Consider the following 18,836-nt stretch of genomic DNA (forward strand, 5'->3'; position numbering starts at 1 on the left):
CACCCCTGCCATGTGCCCCTAAAAAGCCTAAAGGGTTCCAATATGTCCCCATTAATTTACATTCTTGCTGAAAGAGTGGTATATAGCAGCTGTACCCATCTGAGGAAGGAGGGGTCTACCCCAAATCTTGGCAATACTTCCCATAAATAGGGCCATTCAATGCTTTAGCCGCATCTAAAAGAGAATATGGCCCTTTTCCCGGGGTTGTCAGTAAGTAACGGTAAGTAGTCAGTAAGTTGCAAGTTTAAAAATAGTCTGCATAGGTTTTGTAACATGGATCTCGTCGGTATGAAACCAGACTGGTCTTTATGGATCACTTTTTGGATGCAATTGGCTAACCTATTAGCCAGTACCCTAGAAAGAAGTTTGACATCAAATGTAAGTTGGACTTAATTGAGCGGTATATCACTTGTAGACTTCGGACGGCAAACCATTGGCTCCAGGCACCCATCCATTTTGTGTATGAGCCAAAGCTACGAGGAGTTCATCCTCAGTTAATGGGGCATTGAGCAGGCTTGTGTTCGAAGTTGACAAATGTGGTATAGGGTATCGAAGAAGAAATGGAGGTTAATCAGATGAAGGTTGAACCTTGGATGTATAGACATCCTGAAAAAAATCCTTAAATATGTTCATAATGGTTTGGTTAGCTGTACCCATACATTGGCTAAATCCATAGTTCCTATGTTATGTCTAAAAAAAGGAGGTCAATAGATCTGGGATCAGATAAGGGTCTGGGTAGGAGTGACAACAAGAAAGGGTATAACTTCCATAGCATTTTTCTCCGATCTGCTCCTGCACGTATATATCTATCAAAAGTGGGGAATGGTCCGAGACCTGTCTAGTGGAGTACTGTGAAGAGACTGCCATAGGCAACATGAGTTCATTCCCCATGGCCAAGTCAATCCAGGACAGTCCCCCTATCGAGGCAGATTAACATGAGTACACCTGGGCATCCTCCAAACATCTGTAAGGTCCATCTCCAGGAGAAGGCAGCCAAAAGGTGTAGGCCCCTGTTTTTGTAAACCACCACTGACATGAGCAGAGATTTTGTCTTTCCTGTGGTCTATGTAATTGTTAAAGTCCCCTAGGACCAAAACAGGTATGCCAAGAAAGCGGGTTACATAGTCAGCCAGTATTGTAGGGAGACGGGCCAAAAATGGTGGAGGAATGTACAACCCTGCTAATGTACATTCTGTCCCATAAAGGGAGCACAATATAAATACATAGCGACCATTCGTGTCAGTTTCAACTTCCATGCAGGAAAATTGTGTACCCCTGAGAATCAGGGCACTCACTTCCCTCGAATACACCAGTTATGTTGCGTGGAATTGGTGACAAAACTGTCTTTGGGCAAATAGAGGAGTAGAAGTTGAGGGGGAGATGAGTCTCCTGTAGACAAATCACATTTAAACGCTTGATCGTGCGGAGCACAGACAATCGTTTAACCGGGTTGTTTAAGCCCCGGACATTCCAGGACATTACTCTGGTTAGTTTAGGCATTGCATCCGTATTAGAGTAAAATCAAAAACAGATCTTGTAAGTGGTGTACAGCCCAGTTCCAGGGCAATGGGACAGCATACAGTCAGGTGATTATAACAGCGAGAAGAAACGATCCTAAAGTTCAGTAAACAATTCATTGGAGGTGGGAGTGAAGCATCAAAGTAGAATGTAGGAGCAGCAACAAAAAAAAAAAGAGCCATGATAAAAAAAAAAACTCAAAAAAATAAAAGTACCTGGCCACCAGGGCCATATAACCATGTCATAAGTTGGCTAGGGGGTCTATGCCAGACAATCCTGGGGGCAACAGTGGAAGCGCACTCCAGTGTCATACAACTTCTCAACAGCGAGAACGAAAGCTGTAGCCTTTAAATAAAACTTATGGCAAAAAACAGTGGACTCCGCCTTGACATGATGTCAGTGGACAAGATGAAGCGTATATTCAGCACGAGTATAGTACCTTTCACAATGGGGCAGGACGTCTGTTGCGTGCCTCATGGAGCAATTGTTCTTCCCGGTCCAGCCATTGTGTAGGTGCAAACTGTGTATCAAAGAATTGGACCGAACGCAGCTCCTCGACTCGCAGGCGAGCCGGGTATAAGATAGCATACTTTAATTCCAGATCTCTGAGGCGTAGTTTTTACATCTATGAATTTAGCTCTTTGTTTCTGCAGATCTGCTGAGAATCTGGAAAAAGAAATATCTTGAGATTATCAATCTTTAGAGCTGCAGGTCTGGTTCTGGAGTTGTAAAGGATCGCATCTCTATCCTTATAATTAAGGAGTTTGAACAGGAATGGTCGCAGTGGGGCTCCTGGTTGTGGAGGCCTAGCCAGGACCTTGTGCGTCCTTTCCACTGAAAATATTGGGGAGAAGACCTCTTTGCCGAAGATGGCAATGAGACATTTTTTAATACATTGAACAGGATTCTTGCCTTTCACTCTCTTTTGGGTAGACCCCTATGGCTCTTACATTATTACGTCTCATTCTGTTCTCTAAATCTTATAAACGAGAGGTGTGCTGTGCTGTGAGGCAAGTATTGTAAGTGAGGTCCCATTGCATGGGCGCCATGTCATCCTCTATGGAACTCATTCTCCCCTCTAGAGCTGATGTTCTCTCCCTCAGCTTTTGGGTGTCTTGCCGCAAAAAAGTAATCTCCACTTTGACCCCCTTTATCTCTGTGGTAAGGACAGCTATGGATAGGTTGCAGGTATTCACTGCTGTGAAAATGTCCCGTAGTGTGCGTTCACCCATGGCGGGTGGAGCGGTGGGGTCAGGGGGCCTGGCAAAGATATCCCCTGGAGTACTCACTGTGTCCCAGTCGAATCCTGTGCTGTTATGGTGTCATCTGCTTTGGATAAGCCCCCTGACAATTTTTCCGGATTGCCAGTAGATGCTGTGGGGTCCATGGATAGCAGCATGGAGAACAGCTTTTCAGCTGCCTCTCTGTGTCTGTCCTTAGCAGAACGTTGGGAGTGGGCACCATTTTGCACCATGAGGTCCGCGGACCTGGACGCATTCTGTCGCTTAGTGGATGCCATGAAGCATGCCAGACAAGGATAGTACCATGTTGTGGGGATCTTCAGATAGCCATTGTGCTGTAGCTGGTATGTTGTATAGTGTGTCCTCAGGATAACCGAGTGGAATCTCGGCAGAGAGAACTGAAGGTGTGTCCGGCTACATCTGCTGCCTGGCCATGCCCCCACTTGAGCGATTTTCTGCTTGAAGCTTGTAGCTCAACACTCAACAAGCCAAATCCCATTAATTTCAATGGCCCCGTTCACATCTGAGTGCTTTGTCGCCTGAAGCAAAATGCCTGAAGCTCAAATAAGTACATGAGCTTCTTTTTGGCACATTACAAGCGTTTTTGGCTCCATGGACCTCAATAGAAGTGTTTTACGAGCGTTTTCTGCTCAAATAGCAGCTCTAGAACCTTAATCTCTCCTTCTCCTTCCCAGTACTTTCTATTGGCTAAACAAAAATGCCTGAAGCTGTAAAACGCTTTAAAAAGGCTTGTAAAAAGTTGCAAAAAGCTTAAAATAAGCCAGTAAATCGATACACTCAGTTGTGAATGGAGCCTAAATCTGCTAGTACATCTAACACTCCCCTTCCCCCAGATTAACAATGCTGCTGCTCTCCAAAAGGTGCCCCCTGTGCTCCTTCATCCAGAGTGGGGGTACTCTAACACAGGAGGTGTGTTACTGGCCAGGTGACAACAGAGGAAACAAAAGCCTAAAAAATAAGCTGCAATATATTACATTTTTGGTTTAATACCACTTTCAATATTATCTTGCCTATTATCTCTGCAAGTCCCTGCATGCTAACCAAGAGAGATTCCAGAAAATGACATCATGATGAGCTCCAATGAATGGGTGTTGGGCTGTTACCCTTGAAGTGATATGGTCTAATGGGCTGAGCGGGAGTGGAATGTGAAAGCATTTCTGAAATGACTGAGATTTATTATTATTATTATTATTATATAGGATTTACAACATGGGGAAAACAGTACACTTACAATCCAATACAGGAGGGATCAGAGGGCCCTGCTTGTTAGAGCTTACACTCTAGGAGGGAGGGTCAAGTGAAACAAAAAAGGTAATAACTGTGGGGGGGTGAGCTGATGGAGAAAATTAAAATACAGTTGTTAGGTGTGGTTAGGGTAGGCTACAGTTAGGTGTGGGTAGTCTGAAGAGAAGGGTCTTCAGGGACCGTCTAAAAGCTAATAGAGTAGGAGATAATTGGACAAATTGGGGTAAGGCGTTGCATATGATTGGAGAGGCTCTGCAAAAGTCCTGGAGACGACCATGGGAGGAGGTGACGAGGGAGCTAGAGAAGAGCCGGCAACACTGTAATCCTTGAAGTGTCATTTATTGGTACATCAGTGTGACAAACTGATGCGTTTCGGCAATAGCCTTAGTCGTGGCTGGTTTGAAACATATATGGCAATAAATATTTATATATATATATATACACATACATACATACACATACATACATATACACATACATACATATACACACTCACATACAAACTCCATTGGCCTATCAGGTTAGTGTCACAGAAAATTAACATATTTAATTGATACCACCAATTATTCAAGTGGTTAGTGACTACACCTGTTTTTAGCCAGCATGAGAAGGGGGAGAGGAAAGAAAGGCAATATAAAAAGTTATTTTGTTGAGCCAAGAAGAAGTGTGTAGCAAAAATGCTACATGAAATATTAGGACCTTATTACTCGAAGGGAGAAATGCATTCCTTAGAAGCTGATTTTCCCTCTTTTTTTTTTCTGCCATAAATTGAATTCCTCTTTTTTGATCCTGCCATAAATTGCATCCCTTTTTTCTTTTTTTGACCCTGCCATAAATTTAATCCCTCTTTTTTTGATCCTGCCATAAATTGAATCCCCTTTTCTCTGATCCTGCCATAAATTGAATCCTCTTTTCTCTGATCCTGCCATAAATGAATCCCTTTTTCTCTGATCCTGCCATAAATTGAATCCCTTTTTCTCTGATCCTGCCATAAATTGAATCCTCTTTTCTCTGATCCTGCCATAAATGAATCCCTTTTTCTCTGATCCTGCCATAAATTGAATCCCTTTTTCTCTGATCCTGCCATAAATCGATTCCCTCTTTTTTGATCCTGCCACAAATTGAATCCCTCTTTTTTGATCCTGCCTTATATTGAATCCCTCTTTTTTGATCCTGTCATAAGTTGAATCCCCCCCTTTTTTTCTGCCATTTATCTTGACTTTACTTTTGTTGTTACCATTAAGTATTTTACTTGAACAGAAGTCTGCATTTTCACCTTCTTCTAAGGAATACATTTCTCCCTTCGAGTAATAAAGGTCCTAATATTTCATATAGCATTTTTTCTACACACTTCTTGGCTCAACAAAATACATTTTTATATTGCCTTTCTTTCCTCTCCCCCTTCCCCTGCTGGCTAAAAACACTAACCTCTTGAATAATTGGTGGTATCAATTAAATATGTTAATTTTCTGTGACACTAACCTGATAGGCCAATGGAGTTTGTAGGTATATATATATATATATATATATATATATATATATATATATATATAATATATAATATATACACACACACACACACACATTTTGCCATATCCGTTTCAAACCAGCTACGACTAAGGCTATTGCTGAAACAAGTCGGCTTTATTGTTTTATTGTCACTCTGATGTACCAATAAACGACACTTCAAGGATTACAGTGTTGCCGGCTCTTCTTACTACTGTTGCATCGGAGTGTGTTGGGACACATTGAGCATCGGCACCTGTGAGTGGACCTGTTGTATGGATCGAGTTGTCCCTGCGGAGAGCGCTGTTACCTTTCTTCTTTTCCACAAGGGAGCTGGAGAGCAGAAGGCCTTGAGAGGAACGAAGAGAACGAGTAGGTTGGTATTTAGAGACTAGGCTAGTGATGTAGCTGGGGACCAAGTTGTGGATGGCTTTGTAAGTAGTTAGTATTTTTAATTTAATTCACTGGGTGAGCGGAAGCCAATGGAGGGATTGGCATAGAGGGGTAGCAGACACAGAGCGATAAGTAAGGTGGACGAGTCTTTCCGCAGCATTCATGATGGATTGAAGAGGTGATAGACTATGTAGAGTAGATGTAATCCAATGAGAAGGGAGTTGCAGTAGTCGAGGAGAGAGATGACCAGGGAGTGAATTAAGAGCTTTGCCATGTCATTGGTTAGAAAGGGGCATATTTTGGAGATGTTGCGGAGGCTGAGGCGGCAAGATTTGGACAGCGATTGGATATGGGGCTGAAATGTGAGTTCAGAGTCCAGGACTACACCTTGGACCTTGGCATGCATGGATGGGCTTATAGTTGTGCCATCGATTTTGACAGAAAGATCAGGGGAAGGGGAACGTGGGGGAGGAAGAATTACATTTTCGGTTTTGGATAGACTGAGTTTGAGGAAGTGGTGTGACGTCCAGACTGATATATCGGATAGTAAATTAGTGATAAGCGAGGAGACGGAGGGAGTGAGCTGAGGGGTAGAGAAATAGATTTGGGTGTCACCAGTGTAGAGGTGGTATTGGAAGCCATGGGAGGCTATCAGCTGACCCAGGGAGGAGGTGTAGATTGAAAATAGGAGAGGTCCAAGACCAGATTTTATGGAGGATCACGTGCCGTTTGTGTGCAAACTGTTGGCAATATATCAATTCTGTATAATAAATGTGCGTTTAAATGTTATTCTTCATTAAAAAACAAAACAAAAAAAAAACACACATATACGGCTGTTTAATATAAAAGACATTTAAAGCTGTACTCCATAAAAACCCGCACATGCCCTCAAAGCATTAATTTCTCATTATGTCTACGTTTATGAAATAATTTATCACATTAAAAAATAAAACTTTATTTGAAAATTGTTTTAGTCCTAACAATTAGGAAAGCCTATGGCACTCAGTATCCTGCATAACACAATTAGCAACACCAGCAAAGCATAAGGGCTCTTTCACACGTGCGGACCGCTCAGATCCGCCTGTCAGTTTTTTCAGTGGACCTGACCGGTCACTCCATACAGCTCAATGGAGCGACGGATGTCAGCGGTGACATGTCTACTGACATCCGATCCGTCCCGATCCGATACGCAAAATCCTGACGGATGAAAACCCTATTTTCCATCCATCTGGTGGATTGGATCTGATGAAAAAACAAAAACAAACAGGTGGTCTGTAATCATCCGATCCCCCCATAGAGGAGAGCGGAGATCTGACAGGTCCGTCCATGCACAGTGTGCAGAGACAGACTTGTCATCCACCGGCTTAGCGGGGATCAACGAAGCGATCCCTGCTGAGCAAGTGGATGGCTGGATACGGATCCGCACATGTGAAAAGGGACCTAAGTGTCCCTGAAAATCATTTTAAATGTTGCCATTTGGTCTAAACGACATTACCGACCCATAACTTAATAACAATGGAAAGGTTAGTTGTAGAGAGAAGGGAATGAATGGTTACAAGTATGACTCCTCCTTACTCCCTCCCTACACATCATGATAGACGGTTTCCTAATACTTGCTCCTTACAAAAGGGAAGTTTCATCTGATAAACAAGGGTGCAGCATGCTGGAATCACACAATTCAGAGAAAGGAGCATGAGGAAGACAATTACACAATACTGACAAGTCAGAACCTTACCCTCCCATTTTTCCATACAGCCACTGATAATGATCAGGAAACATGGAGTGCACATTGTGATTGGAAGATGAATAGAATATGCTGTGTGTATATTTTATATATATATATATATATATATATATATATATATATATATATATATATATATATATATATATATATATATATATATATATATACACACACACACACACACACACACACTATATGACCAAAAGCATTGGGACGCCTGCCTTTACACGCACATGAACTTTAATGGTATCCCATTCTTCGTCCGTAGGGTTCAATATTGAATTGGCCCATCCTTTGCAGCTATAACAGCTTCAACTCTTCTGAGAAGGCTGTCCACAAGGTTTAGGAGTGTGTCTATGGGAATGTTTGACCATTCTACTAGAAGCAATTAGTGAAGTCAGGCACTGATGTGGATGAGAAGGCCTGGCTTGCAGTCTCTGCTCCAATTCATCCCAAAGGTGTTGAGGTCAGGACTCTGTGCAAGCCAGTCAAGTTCCTCCACCCAAAATTCGCTCATCCATGTCTTTATGGACCTTGCTTTGTGCTTACCAGTGCATCCAAGGATGAAAAATGTGTGTGCACGGGTGTGCCTCCTCAGCACCAAGGTTGCTGCAGGAGGCACCTGGAGGAAGGAGAAGCTTATAGCGCTGATGGGGAACCACCAAAAGAGGAAATTGACCTTTCTATAGAATATCATTGCACAGAGTAAGCAAGTATTACCTCTTTTTTTTTTTAAAGCAGATAAGTTTTTATTGCAGAACATATATGGTACAAACCAAACATAGATAGAAAATACAGTCGTACAACAGTATTGGTTTTTACGTCTAGAGGAATACTGGAAATACAAAGTACAAATTGACCCGGTTTGTAGACTTCTGAGACATAGGAAATGTCATTAAAACTGAAAAATAAGAAAAAGAAACCAAGAATATAAACAAAAGTGGCATTCTCTCTGAGACCATATTGCAATTTGGGACAGCTATACAAGTACAATGTTATGCACAACGTCCAGCACCCCTCCACCCAGTCCTGCTGGCCCCTCCTCTCACCCCTCATAAATGCCGGGTGAGGGAGAGATATAGAATTAGCCCCATGAAGAGATCAAGATGGTCTAAGTACCTCCATGCACATGCCCCAGGACCCACATTCAGCCCTGTAAAAGTCTGTCCTGTATAAGTTGGTGGGGGGCTAGCCCCGGAACCTCGAGCCATCCCTTCCACATAGCATTAAATTTGTGCGGTGCGTTTCTGTGTTGGTATGTTATTTTTTCCCTGATCAGCATCTGGTTCACTTGGTCCGTCCATTGCTGCCTGGTGGGAACCCTGTGCGTTATCCACAATCGTGCTATTAATTTCCTGGCTACATATAATAACCGAATAATGGCAGTATGAGCCGAAGGCGTTAGCGATTCTTCGTCTAGGGCCCCCAACAGGCAGACCAATGGACACCACGGGATACCAACAGAGAATACAGAAGAGATAGTGTCAAGGATCTCATCCCAATACCTTTTTAGTTTTGGGCACCTCCAGAACATATGCAGGAGATCCCCATGGTCCCGCATACATTTTGGGCAAAGGGGGGATCCCCTAACACCCCCAGCTGTGCAATTTAACTGGCGTCCTATAAACCCTATGCAGTAGATATAGATGGGAGAGTTTATGGGAGGCCGATACCGACACCAACGGAGCGGAGGACAAGCAAAGGTTCCAGGTCTCCACGTCCATAGGCCCCAGGTCCGCCTCCCACTTCTGCCGACATGGGAGATGTGCCGGGTCCTGCACTGCATCAAGAAGCATATCATACCCCCTAGATATCATACCCTTTCGTTCAGTCTGCATGAATATCCCCTGTACTACAGCATGATCCGTCAGGGAAAGCTGCATACTGCGGGCTTGCGCCTGTAGCGCATGTCGTAACTGTAAGTATTTTAAAAAGTCCCTACGCGGTATGCCAAACTCAGCCTGTATTTCCATGAAGGACTTCAGCACCCGGCCACTATACAGCTGCGAGAGGTACCGGAGGCCGCTCCTTCTCCAGTTACCAAATCCCTTGAGCTTAAAAAGCTCGCCATAGTTAGCGTTCCGCCAGATAGGGGTGAGACCAAGGAAGCCACGTATTTGTAGCAGTCGTTTAACATGGGACCATAGGGTATTCAGTAATATAATAGTTGGGGAACTCCTGTCCATATGAGGGAAGCCTGCTTCCAACCTGGACAATGCTGTGTCCGGGGCGACAGTGTCATCAAGTATCCTACGTATCGGGTCCAGGGGATCATCCGACCCCCAACCACCCAAGTGTTGAAGCTGCGAAGCCAAGAGATACAATCTAGCATGTGGTAGTGCCAGCCCCCCCTCGTCCTTTTTATATTGCAGGGTAAGTAAGCTAAGCCTGGCCGTCTTCCTACACCATATTAATTCCCTAAACTGAGAGTCAGTTTTATGGAACCAACATTTCGGAATCCAGGTCGGCGAGTTATGACAAACGTAGAGTAACTGCGGAGCCCATACCATTTTGATGAGATTCACCCTACCCACTACCGATAGCGGTAGTTTACACCAAGTTTTACATTTCTCCCTGAACTTAAGTAATAGCGGTAGAAGATTCAGATTGGCGTAGTTCGTCACCTCGGGGGATACCTGTACCCCCAGGTATTTAAAGGATGCAACCGTCTGTATCATGTTTGCGCATGGGGGTAGAGGTGCCGTTAAAGGGGATAAGGGCAGTAATACAGACTTGTCCCAGTTTATCGTGAAACCGGATAATGTACCAAATAGGTTAATCAAGTGCATAGTTGCTGTTAGGGAACCCTGTGTGTCCCCCAGGTAAATAAGTGTGTCATCCGCGTATAGTGATACCACATCCGTCCCAGTGGGCCTGCAGAATCCAACAATGTCCGGAGCCGACCTCATTCTTGCTGCCAGTGGCTCGAGCGCCATGGCAAAGAGCAGGGGCGACAGAGGGAACCCCTCTCTCGTGCCTCTATACAGCATGAATGGTTCGGAGAGTTCCGCATTAGCTCTAATTCTAGCCATAGGCTTAGCATATAATAGTTGGACCCAGCTAATAAATGTACTGCCCAACCCCATCTTCTCCATCACTTTCCACAGATAAGGCCATTCAACACTATCGAAGGCCTTAGCTGCGTCCAGCGAGAGGACTGCCTGATTACCGGGGTTATCCACAGGGACCTGTAGGTTTAGAAATAAACGGCGAATATTTAGGGCAGCCGAACGTGTGGGAATAAACCCCGATTGATCCCTATAGATCAGTTTATGTATTGCCAGGGACAATCTCGTTGCCAAGACCCGAGCCAATAGTTTAACGTCCGTCGTGAGCAAGGAGATGGGCCTGTATGCGTCTGGTGATGTCGCTACCTTACCCGGTTTTAGGAGTACAATTATGATTGCTTCGTTCATAGAAGCAGGCAGAACCCCTGTCTCTAGGGCGTTGTTAAACACTTTCAAGAGAGTGGGCAGTAGAACCTCAGCGTAACGCTTGTATACCTCGGATGGGAGGCCATCCGCCCCCGGAGCTTTATTATTATGGGAGTGTTAAGTATTACCTCTTTTTAACAAAAAATAAAATAAGCCCTTAGTATCACTTTATTGACTTCAAGTGTATGTCAATGCAAAAAAAAAATAAAAAATTCAGGTTATCACTCCAGTACAGATGCACTGGTAAGCCACGCCCCCATCACAGGAGTTTGACTGAAAGCAGCAGAAGCCTGTGGAGCGGTGCTGGAGGCGGAGAATGTGCTAGTGTCGTGATGCCAGGTAAGTGTTTAGGGATGCTCCAACTGCGAATTGTAGGTTCCATTGAGCAGCAATATCAGATTGCACCAGCAGGAGGTAAAATGTGTGATGTCAGATCACTGTACCCGTAGTTAAGCCTGGTACACAGTAAGTTTTTTCTGGGTAGAACGAAAAAGCACTATTAGCTCTGGTTGGAGCCGCTGTACAAACTATGTGAAGTTAGTAAAAGTGATCTCCCCCGCTTAGCTGTTGTGTGGTGACAGGGGGGTGGCCACCCCTGCGCTCTGATCAGCGCTCTCCACAATTGGCTGAGAGCGATGACCGGGCGTCGTCGACTGCTGGTTTTTCAGCATGCTTGTCCTGTCTGGCCGGCTTCTGTAGGACGGGGCGGCATACACACGGGGCCAAATGTCAGCCTTTTTTTTTTTTTTACGGCCCAAAGTCTCCCGACATTTGGCCCATGTGTATGGGGCTTTAGGGATCGGTGCAAGTCTTCCATGTAACTGTATTGAAGGGTTCCATTGATAAAATAGAAAAAATAAAAACTAGTGTAATAAAGTAAAGTAATGTTAAGAAAGATGGAGCTAGCAAGTAGCAAATGAAAAGAGTACCTGTTCTGCTCGAGGTGCAGTATGTGCTCCTGGCCTTCAGCCTTAATAACATAGGCCAAACCCTGCAAAATATTAAACAGAAGTGATCAAAATAATCCATATTCAATATATCAATGTAAGTTCATCAACTAAACTAGATCATATAAAAGAAAAAAAATGCTGCGCCATCTCCAATACTTTGTCAATGAGTAATAACCAATAGCTATAATCCGGTGATCTATGTGGTTTTAGCAATCAACAAAAATTAAAAAACAAAACAAAAAACATCTACCAAAACACTAAAATAGCAAAAGTTCATTAATCGTGAATGTAATAATCCCATATAACATGTGACAAATAAGAATGCTTTCCAAAATAGAACTGTTCGCTTATTTTTATTAATTAGCAAAATGGAAAGTAAATGAACAGAAGAGAAATCCAGATCAGATCACTAATTTGTTGTGACCACCCTTTGCCTTCAAAATACTGGAATACAGCATTTTTTTCTTTTTTATACAGTATATTCAAGTGATTTTTTTTTACTTTATACTTGCAGCTTTAATGTCAATTTTTTTTTATCCGTTTTGGATAGAGCGAAGAGAAATTATAACCCCTGTCAGTTTTTACTGTTGTCTGTGCCCCCAATTAGGGAGATTCACCGTCACTATTTGTCCCGTTTACCGTTATCACCGAGAGCGAAAGTAAAAGAAAGTCACATATTTTGGGTGTCCCCAAAAAAGTAATCAAGGGGAAATCTTCCAAAGGGGACACTAGTACTGGTAATCTGGGGGTCCCTAAGGGATTCCCTTATATTCCCAAGGATATACTCACTTTTTGTTTGGCTATGGAACAGGAAGTGAAGTGAAATCTCCATAATGGGACACAGATGGCAATTCTGACAGGTGTTAGAACACTCCCTTAAGCCCCGTACACACAGGCAGAATGTCGGGAGACATTTTCTGGTACAAAAAATACCGGCCGACATTCCGCCCATGTGTATGTCGCTCTGTCCAACAGAAGCTGGCTTCTGTTGAACGTGCATGCTGGCAAACCAGCAGCTGACCGACTCCCGATCAGCACTCTCAGCCAATGGCAGAGTGTTCTGGCGGGGGTGGGGTGGCATCCCCCTGTCAGAACACAGCAGCTCAGCGGGGGAGATCGCTGGACTAACCTTGAATTATTAGTACAGCAAATGCCAACCAAAGCCGTCAGTTTTCTTTGCACAAAAAACAAAACAAAACAAAAAAAAACTAAAAAACTGTAGTGTGTACCCAAAAATCGATCCAAAATGAAAAGAAAAGTTTTGCCTATAGTTCTACTTTAATTATTCACAAAGTTGTGGGCAAGATAATCACGTATACAACTAAACTAGATCACCTGCACAAACCACAATCATAAGTTATTACAAACACATACAATGCAAACTAAATACTGAATCAGGAATTCCCCCACCCACAAATTTTCCATTTCTGTACAGCCCCTCCCAAATAGACGTATAACTGCGGCCAAAACTCCATTTTGTTTTTTCCAAAATGAATGGCTTCAAACAGCACGTGAGCTTTACAACAACAGTATAAATGGGTACTAAAGACTTTGGTCAATACTTTAAAGAATAAGTTCACCTTCTGGAGCATGTTACATTTACATTTATATTTAGGGTGCAACATGCTCCAGACCTGCTTAACCACTTCAATACAGGGCACTTTCACCCCCTTCCTTCCCAGCCCAATTTTCAGCTTTCAGCGCTCTAGCGCTTTCAGTGACAATTGCGCGGTCATGCTACACTGTACCCAAATGAAATTGTTATCATTTTGTTCGCACAAATAGAGCTTTATTTTGGTGTTATTTATTCACGACTCCGTTTTTTTTTTTTTGCGATATAAGCGCAAAAAAAGCGGAAATTTGGGAAAAAAACAATATTTTATTTTTTCTATTTGAAAAGAAATCCAATAAAATCAAATTTTGTCATAAATTTAAGCCAAAATGTATTCTGCTACATGTTTTTGGTAAAAAAAATTCCGTTAAGTGTATAATAATTGGTTTGTGTGATCACGGACATATGTACGCAAATGATCATGTACATATGTGTGCAGGTGATCACGTACATATGTGTGCAGATAATCATTGGGACATGTGATTTTAGTGGGACATATGTGGGGGACATGTTTTTATTATTAGGGACATGTGTTTTTATTATTTGGGGACATGTATGTTTTGGGGACATGTGTGTTTTGGGGACATATGTGGGGACTGTGTTTTCACTGTGTGGTGTGTTGTGTGTTTACACTACACTGATGATCAGTGAGTAAAAAGCTGTGAAAAGCAGCCCATACTCACTGATCATCAGCCGGCTGCAGCGTTCTGCTCTCCTCTTCTCAGCGGTGACTTCCGTGTGAGGAGAGGAGAGCCGATTGCCTAGCAACCGGCTGTTTGTTTACATCACATGACGGCCGTGATTGGACACGGCCGTCATGTGATCAGGAGGGCCAATCACAGAGCCCTCCTGCCGATCTGAGATGTGCCGTGTCCGGGTGACACGAGCACATCGGGATCGCGCCGCTGCGCGGGCGCGCGCGCGCGCGATCCCGCTGCTCCTGAATGACGTTCCTGAACGTCCTATCAGGAGCAGGCGGCTCCCACCCGGCCGTATATATACATTGGCCGGGTGGGAAGTGGTTAAAGTGGGAGTAATCTCCCATCTCTGACTTGTAACTATATGTAAGTTTATAATAAGGCTTACCAAAAAGGTAGTGTAAATAATCCCCTAAACGTGCGCTGTTTAGGAGATATTTACTTTATATGCAGCTGATGACATCATTGGTGCATGCAGAGTCCCGTGCCGGTGTCTTGTAAAATAGTGTCCTCCATCAGATAGTGTCCCCTGCGTACTGCGCATGCGCAGCACACAGGAACACACATTCCGAAAATTGCCGAGGATGAACGGCGCCTGCGCCGTGAGTCCAGGTTCTATCCCCACTATCCAAGTGGACATAGAGTTAGAATAAAAAAGAGCCGAGCGGAGCGAGGCCGAGCCCGAAGCGCGGCGAGCGAAGCTCGCCCGCGAGGGGCCCTCTAAAATTCACAACCCTATGTCCGCTTGGATGGTGGGGCTACCACCTCCACTCACGGCGCAGGCGCCGTTCAGCTTCGGAGTTTTTCCGAAGCTTCGTCTGCTCCGTACTGCGCATGCGCAGTACGGAGCGGACACCATTTGATGGGCGGACTATTAGGCAGAACACCGGCGGCTCCCCCTCGAATGTGCGGGAGTGAATTCATCGCGGCTCCGGCCAGTCACACAGCCAGGGTCCACGGACCCGGAAGGAAGACAGGTGAAGATGGAAGTAGCCTCCAGCGGAATGCATTGCTGGAATGCTTCGTTTTCAGGCAAGTTTCACATATTGTGCTAGTATGCGATGCATACTAGCACATTATGCCTTTGCCTTTCAGGTCAAAAAAAATAATTAAATTTACCCAGCGGTTTACTACTGCTTTAATGGGTTAAACATCCTAATAGAAAGAGAAAGCAGAGTGACAGAGATGGTCTCATCACTGTTTACTTCTCCATTCACAGGCTAGGGGTGGGTTCTGGACAAACGGGGCTCAAAGGAAGTGGGTTAAATAATGCTGGCCATAAGACTGCACAAGTCCAGTGGCAAAAGTACATAGTGATTCTTGTTGGGAAAAAAAAAAGTACTATGTGAGAAATTTATGAATTGGAGGTGAAAATTGCAGCAAAAGCTGGTTTTGTTATTCTAGCTTTTAAAGTGGTGGTAACCTCTGTATAAAATAAAAAAAAAAAAAAAACAACCGGGCGGCACAGTGGTGTAGTGGTTAGCACTCTTGCCTAGCAGTAAATAGGGTCGTTGGTTCGAATCCCAACCACAAAGCACTCTTGCCTAGCAGTAAATAGGGTCGTTGGTTCGAATCCCAACCACAAAGCACTCTTGCCTAGCAGTAAATAGGGTCGTTGGTTCGAATCCCAACCACAAAGCACTCTTGCCTTGCAGTAAATAGGGTCGTTGGTTCGAATCCCAACCACAAAGCACTCTTGCCTAGCAGTAAATAGGGTCGCTGGTTCGAATCCCAACCACGACACTACCTGCCTGGAGTTTGCATATTTTTCCTGTGCTTGCGTGGGTTTCCTCCGGGTACTCCGGTTTCCTCCCGCACTCCAAAGACATGCAGGTAGGTTAATTGGCTTCTGTCCCAAATTGACCCTAGTATATTAATGGGAACCTTGGATTGTGGGCTCCTCGAGGGTAGGAACTGATGTGAGTGTGCAATGTACAGGGATAGGGACAATTGTGGACACTCACTCAGGTTGAACTGGATGGACTGGTGTCTTTATTCAACCTTACTAACTATGTAACCTGCAAGGTAAAGGCATAATGAGCTAGAATGCATCGTATACTAGCTCATTATGAAATACTTACCCTAGAGCAGGCTTTCTCAACCTTTTAACCCTAGAAGAACCCCATAAATTATTTTCAAGTCTCGAGGAACCCATACTAAAACCAGTTCATCAGGGGTCATAGAACAATGCCCCTTATACTGGTGGCCAATAGGAAGAATGTTCCCCTTAAAATGGTGCTGAGAATACCACCCTTAAAAGACAGCTAAAAATATATTTTGAGTCATGCTGCTGGCTTTGCCAAGTGATGCTGAACCTTGAACTCTGTAGGCATCAAAAAGGTGGTTCATCAGCCACCGCTCAAGGAAACCCTAGCGACCTCTGGAGGAACCCTGGTTGAGAATGGCTGCCTTAGAGTCTCCCAGAGTTATTTCTGGGTTCGTGGGCTCCGACGCTGTGATTGGCCGGAGCTGCGATTACGTCACTCCCGCGCATGAGCGCAGGTGCCACCGGTCACGGCACAGCTACTGAAGAAACAGCACGAGTGAGCAGTTTCTTCAGTGCACATGTGATGATGTCGGCACATTGCAGATACAGCGAATATCTCCTAAATGGTTCAAGTTTAGGAGATATTCACGGTACCTACAGGTAAGCCCTATTATAGGCGTACCTGTAGGCAAAAGTGATAGCAAAGGGTATACAACCACTTTAACTGGGCTATTCATTTTTATTTAGCTATTTTTGGGCTGGAGTCCTGTTTTAAAGCGTCTTGTTATGCAGACAAGCCAATCAGACTGCAGCGACTTCCTAGTTCAATACCCAGAAGGAAAAGTGTCACCTAAATAGTTTATTTTGTCTGGTTGTAGAAGCAAGGCGTATTAGGTGGAGTTATCATCGAATGAAGAAACAGATTTACCTCTTTGAGAGAACCAGATGCGTCTCTTCTTAGCCGCGTTATTTTCTGGGGTACTATAATTTCATAGGAAGACAAAAACGATGTTGGGTCCACAGCTGTCAAAAGGGAGATAAACATATTTATTACAGTGCTTAGATGGCAAAATGTAAAGGACTCTTTTTTTCTGTAATTAAAATATTTATTTACATATATCCACTTCCAGTCTAGTTTTTTTCTGGCACATTTTGTTTACATGTAACAATCAGTATTTTTTGCTAGAAAATGACTTAGAACCCCCAAACATTATAAAAAAACTTTACAGAGACCCAAGAGAATAAATTGGGTGGGTTCTGCTTTTTTTTTTGTCACACGGTATTTTTACATTTTTATGCAAAAAAACACAATACATAACTCTATTTTTTTGTAAAATATAAAATATGTTATGCAGAGTAAATAGATACCAAACATGCCATGCTTTAAAATTGTACACACCTGTGCAACAGCGACAGACAATGTAAATGTTACTATCCATAGGCAACGCATTAAAGGCCTTTAGAGTCCATTCACACAGGGGCAACTCCTGATCCGACTTCAGGTCGCCCCTAGTCGCCTCAGGTCGGACAACATTTAAAAAGCAATGTAAGTGAATGAGAGCCGTCTTAATGCACACTACTGAAGTCGCTCCGACTTCAGAAAAGGTTCCTGTACTACTTCTATCCGACTTGTAGGCGACCGGTACCCATTGATTTCAATGGAGATCGCCTCCAAGTCAGATCTCCGTCTATACGGAGGCGACTCTGACAGAATTATCAGCTCTCAAGAGGGAACTCCAAATTTCTGAAAAAAAATTTGGCGTGGGTTCCCCCTCCGAGAGCATACCAGGCCCTTAGGTCTGGTATGGATTCCAAGGGGAACCCCCTACGCCGAAAAAACGGCGTGGGGGTCCCCCCCAGATCCACACCAGACCCTTATCCGAGCACGCTACCCGGCCGGCCAGGAAAGGGGGTGGGGACGAGCAGGCGCCCCCCCCCCCTCCTGAGCCGTACCAGGCCGCGTGCCCTCAACATGGGGGGGTGCCTTGGGGGAGGGGGGGCGTGCGCCCCCCCCCACCCCAAAGCACCTTGTCCCCATGTTGATGAGGACAAGGGCCTCTTCCCGACAACCCTGGCCGTTGGTTGTCGGGGTCTGCGGGCGGGGGGCTTATCGGAATCCGCGAGCCCCCTTTAATAAGGGGGCCCCCGGATACCGGCCCCCCACCCTATGTGAATGAGTATGGGGTACAATGTACCCCTACCCATTCACCTGTGAAAAAAAGTACAAAAAAAAAAACACAACACAGGGAAAAAATATTTTATTGCACAGCTCCGGGGGTCTTCCGTCTTCGGGGGTCTTCTCGCCGGACTCCTCCGCTATCTTCTTGTAGCTCTTTTGCTAGCGGAGGAGTCCGGCTTTCTTCCTCGCCGCCGGCCTCTTCTCCCGACTTCGGGGGTCTTGTCCCCCTCTTCGGTTCTTCTGCCGGGCCACCGCGCCTTCTTATAGCTCTTTTACAGGCGGTGGCCCGGTCTTCTGTCGCCGCC

At 44.4% G+C, this 18,836-nt stretch overlaps 1 protein-coding gene across 1 annotated transcript in view; it reads right to left on the reverse strand.

Moving 5' to 3' along the window:
• ADAM9 (ADAM metallopeptidase domain 9) overlaps positions 1-18,836 on the reverse strand; it is a 171,467-nt gene that overhangs the window by 97,839 nt on the left and 54,792 nt on the right. Inside the window, exons 2-3 of the mRNA XM_077469959.1 lie at positions 17,281-17,375; positions 12,035-12,096 (exon numbers count right to left, since the gene is read on the reverse strand). Of these exons, the coding sequence (XP_077326085.1) occupies positions 12,035-12,096; positions 17,281-17,375 (157 nt within the window). The remainder of the gene's footprint in view (positions 1-12,034; positions 12,097-17,280; positions 17,376-18,836) is intronic.

This window comes from Lithobates pipiens, unplaced genomic scaffold (genome assembly GCF_037356315.1).
Source record: "Lithobates pipiens isolate NorthernLeopardFrog02 unplaced genomic scaffold, aLitPip1_a1.2 Scaffold_8, whole genome shotgun sequence".
NCBI classification, from domain to species: domain Eukaryota; kingdom Metazoa; phylum Chordata; class Amphibia; order Anura; family Ranidae; genus Lithobates; species Lithobates pipiens.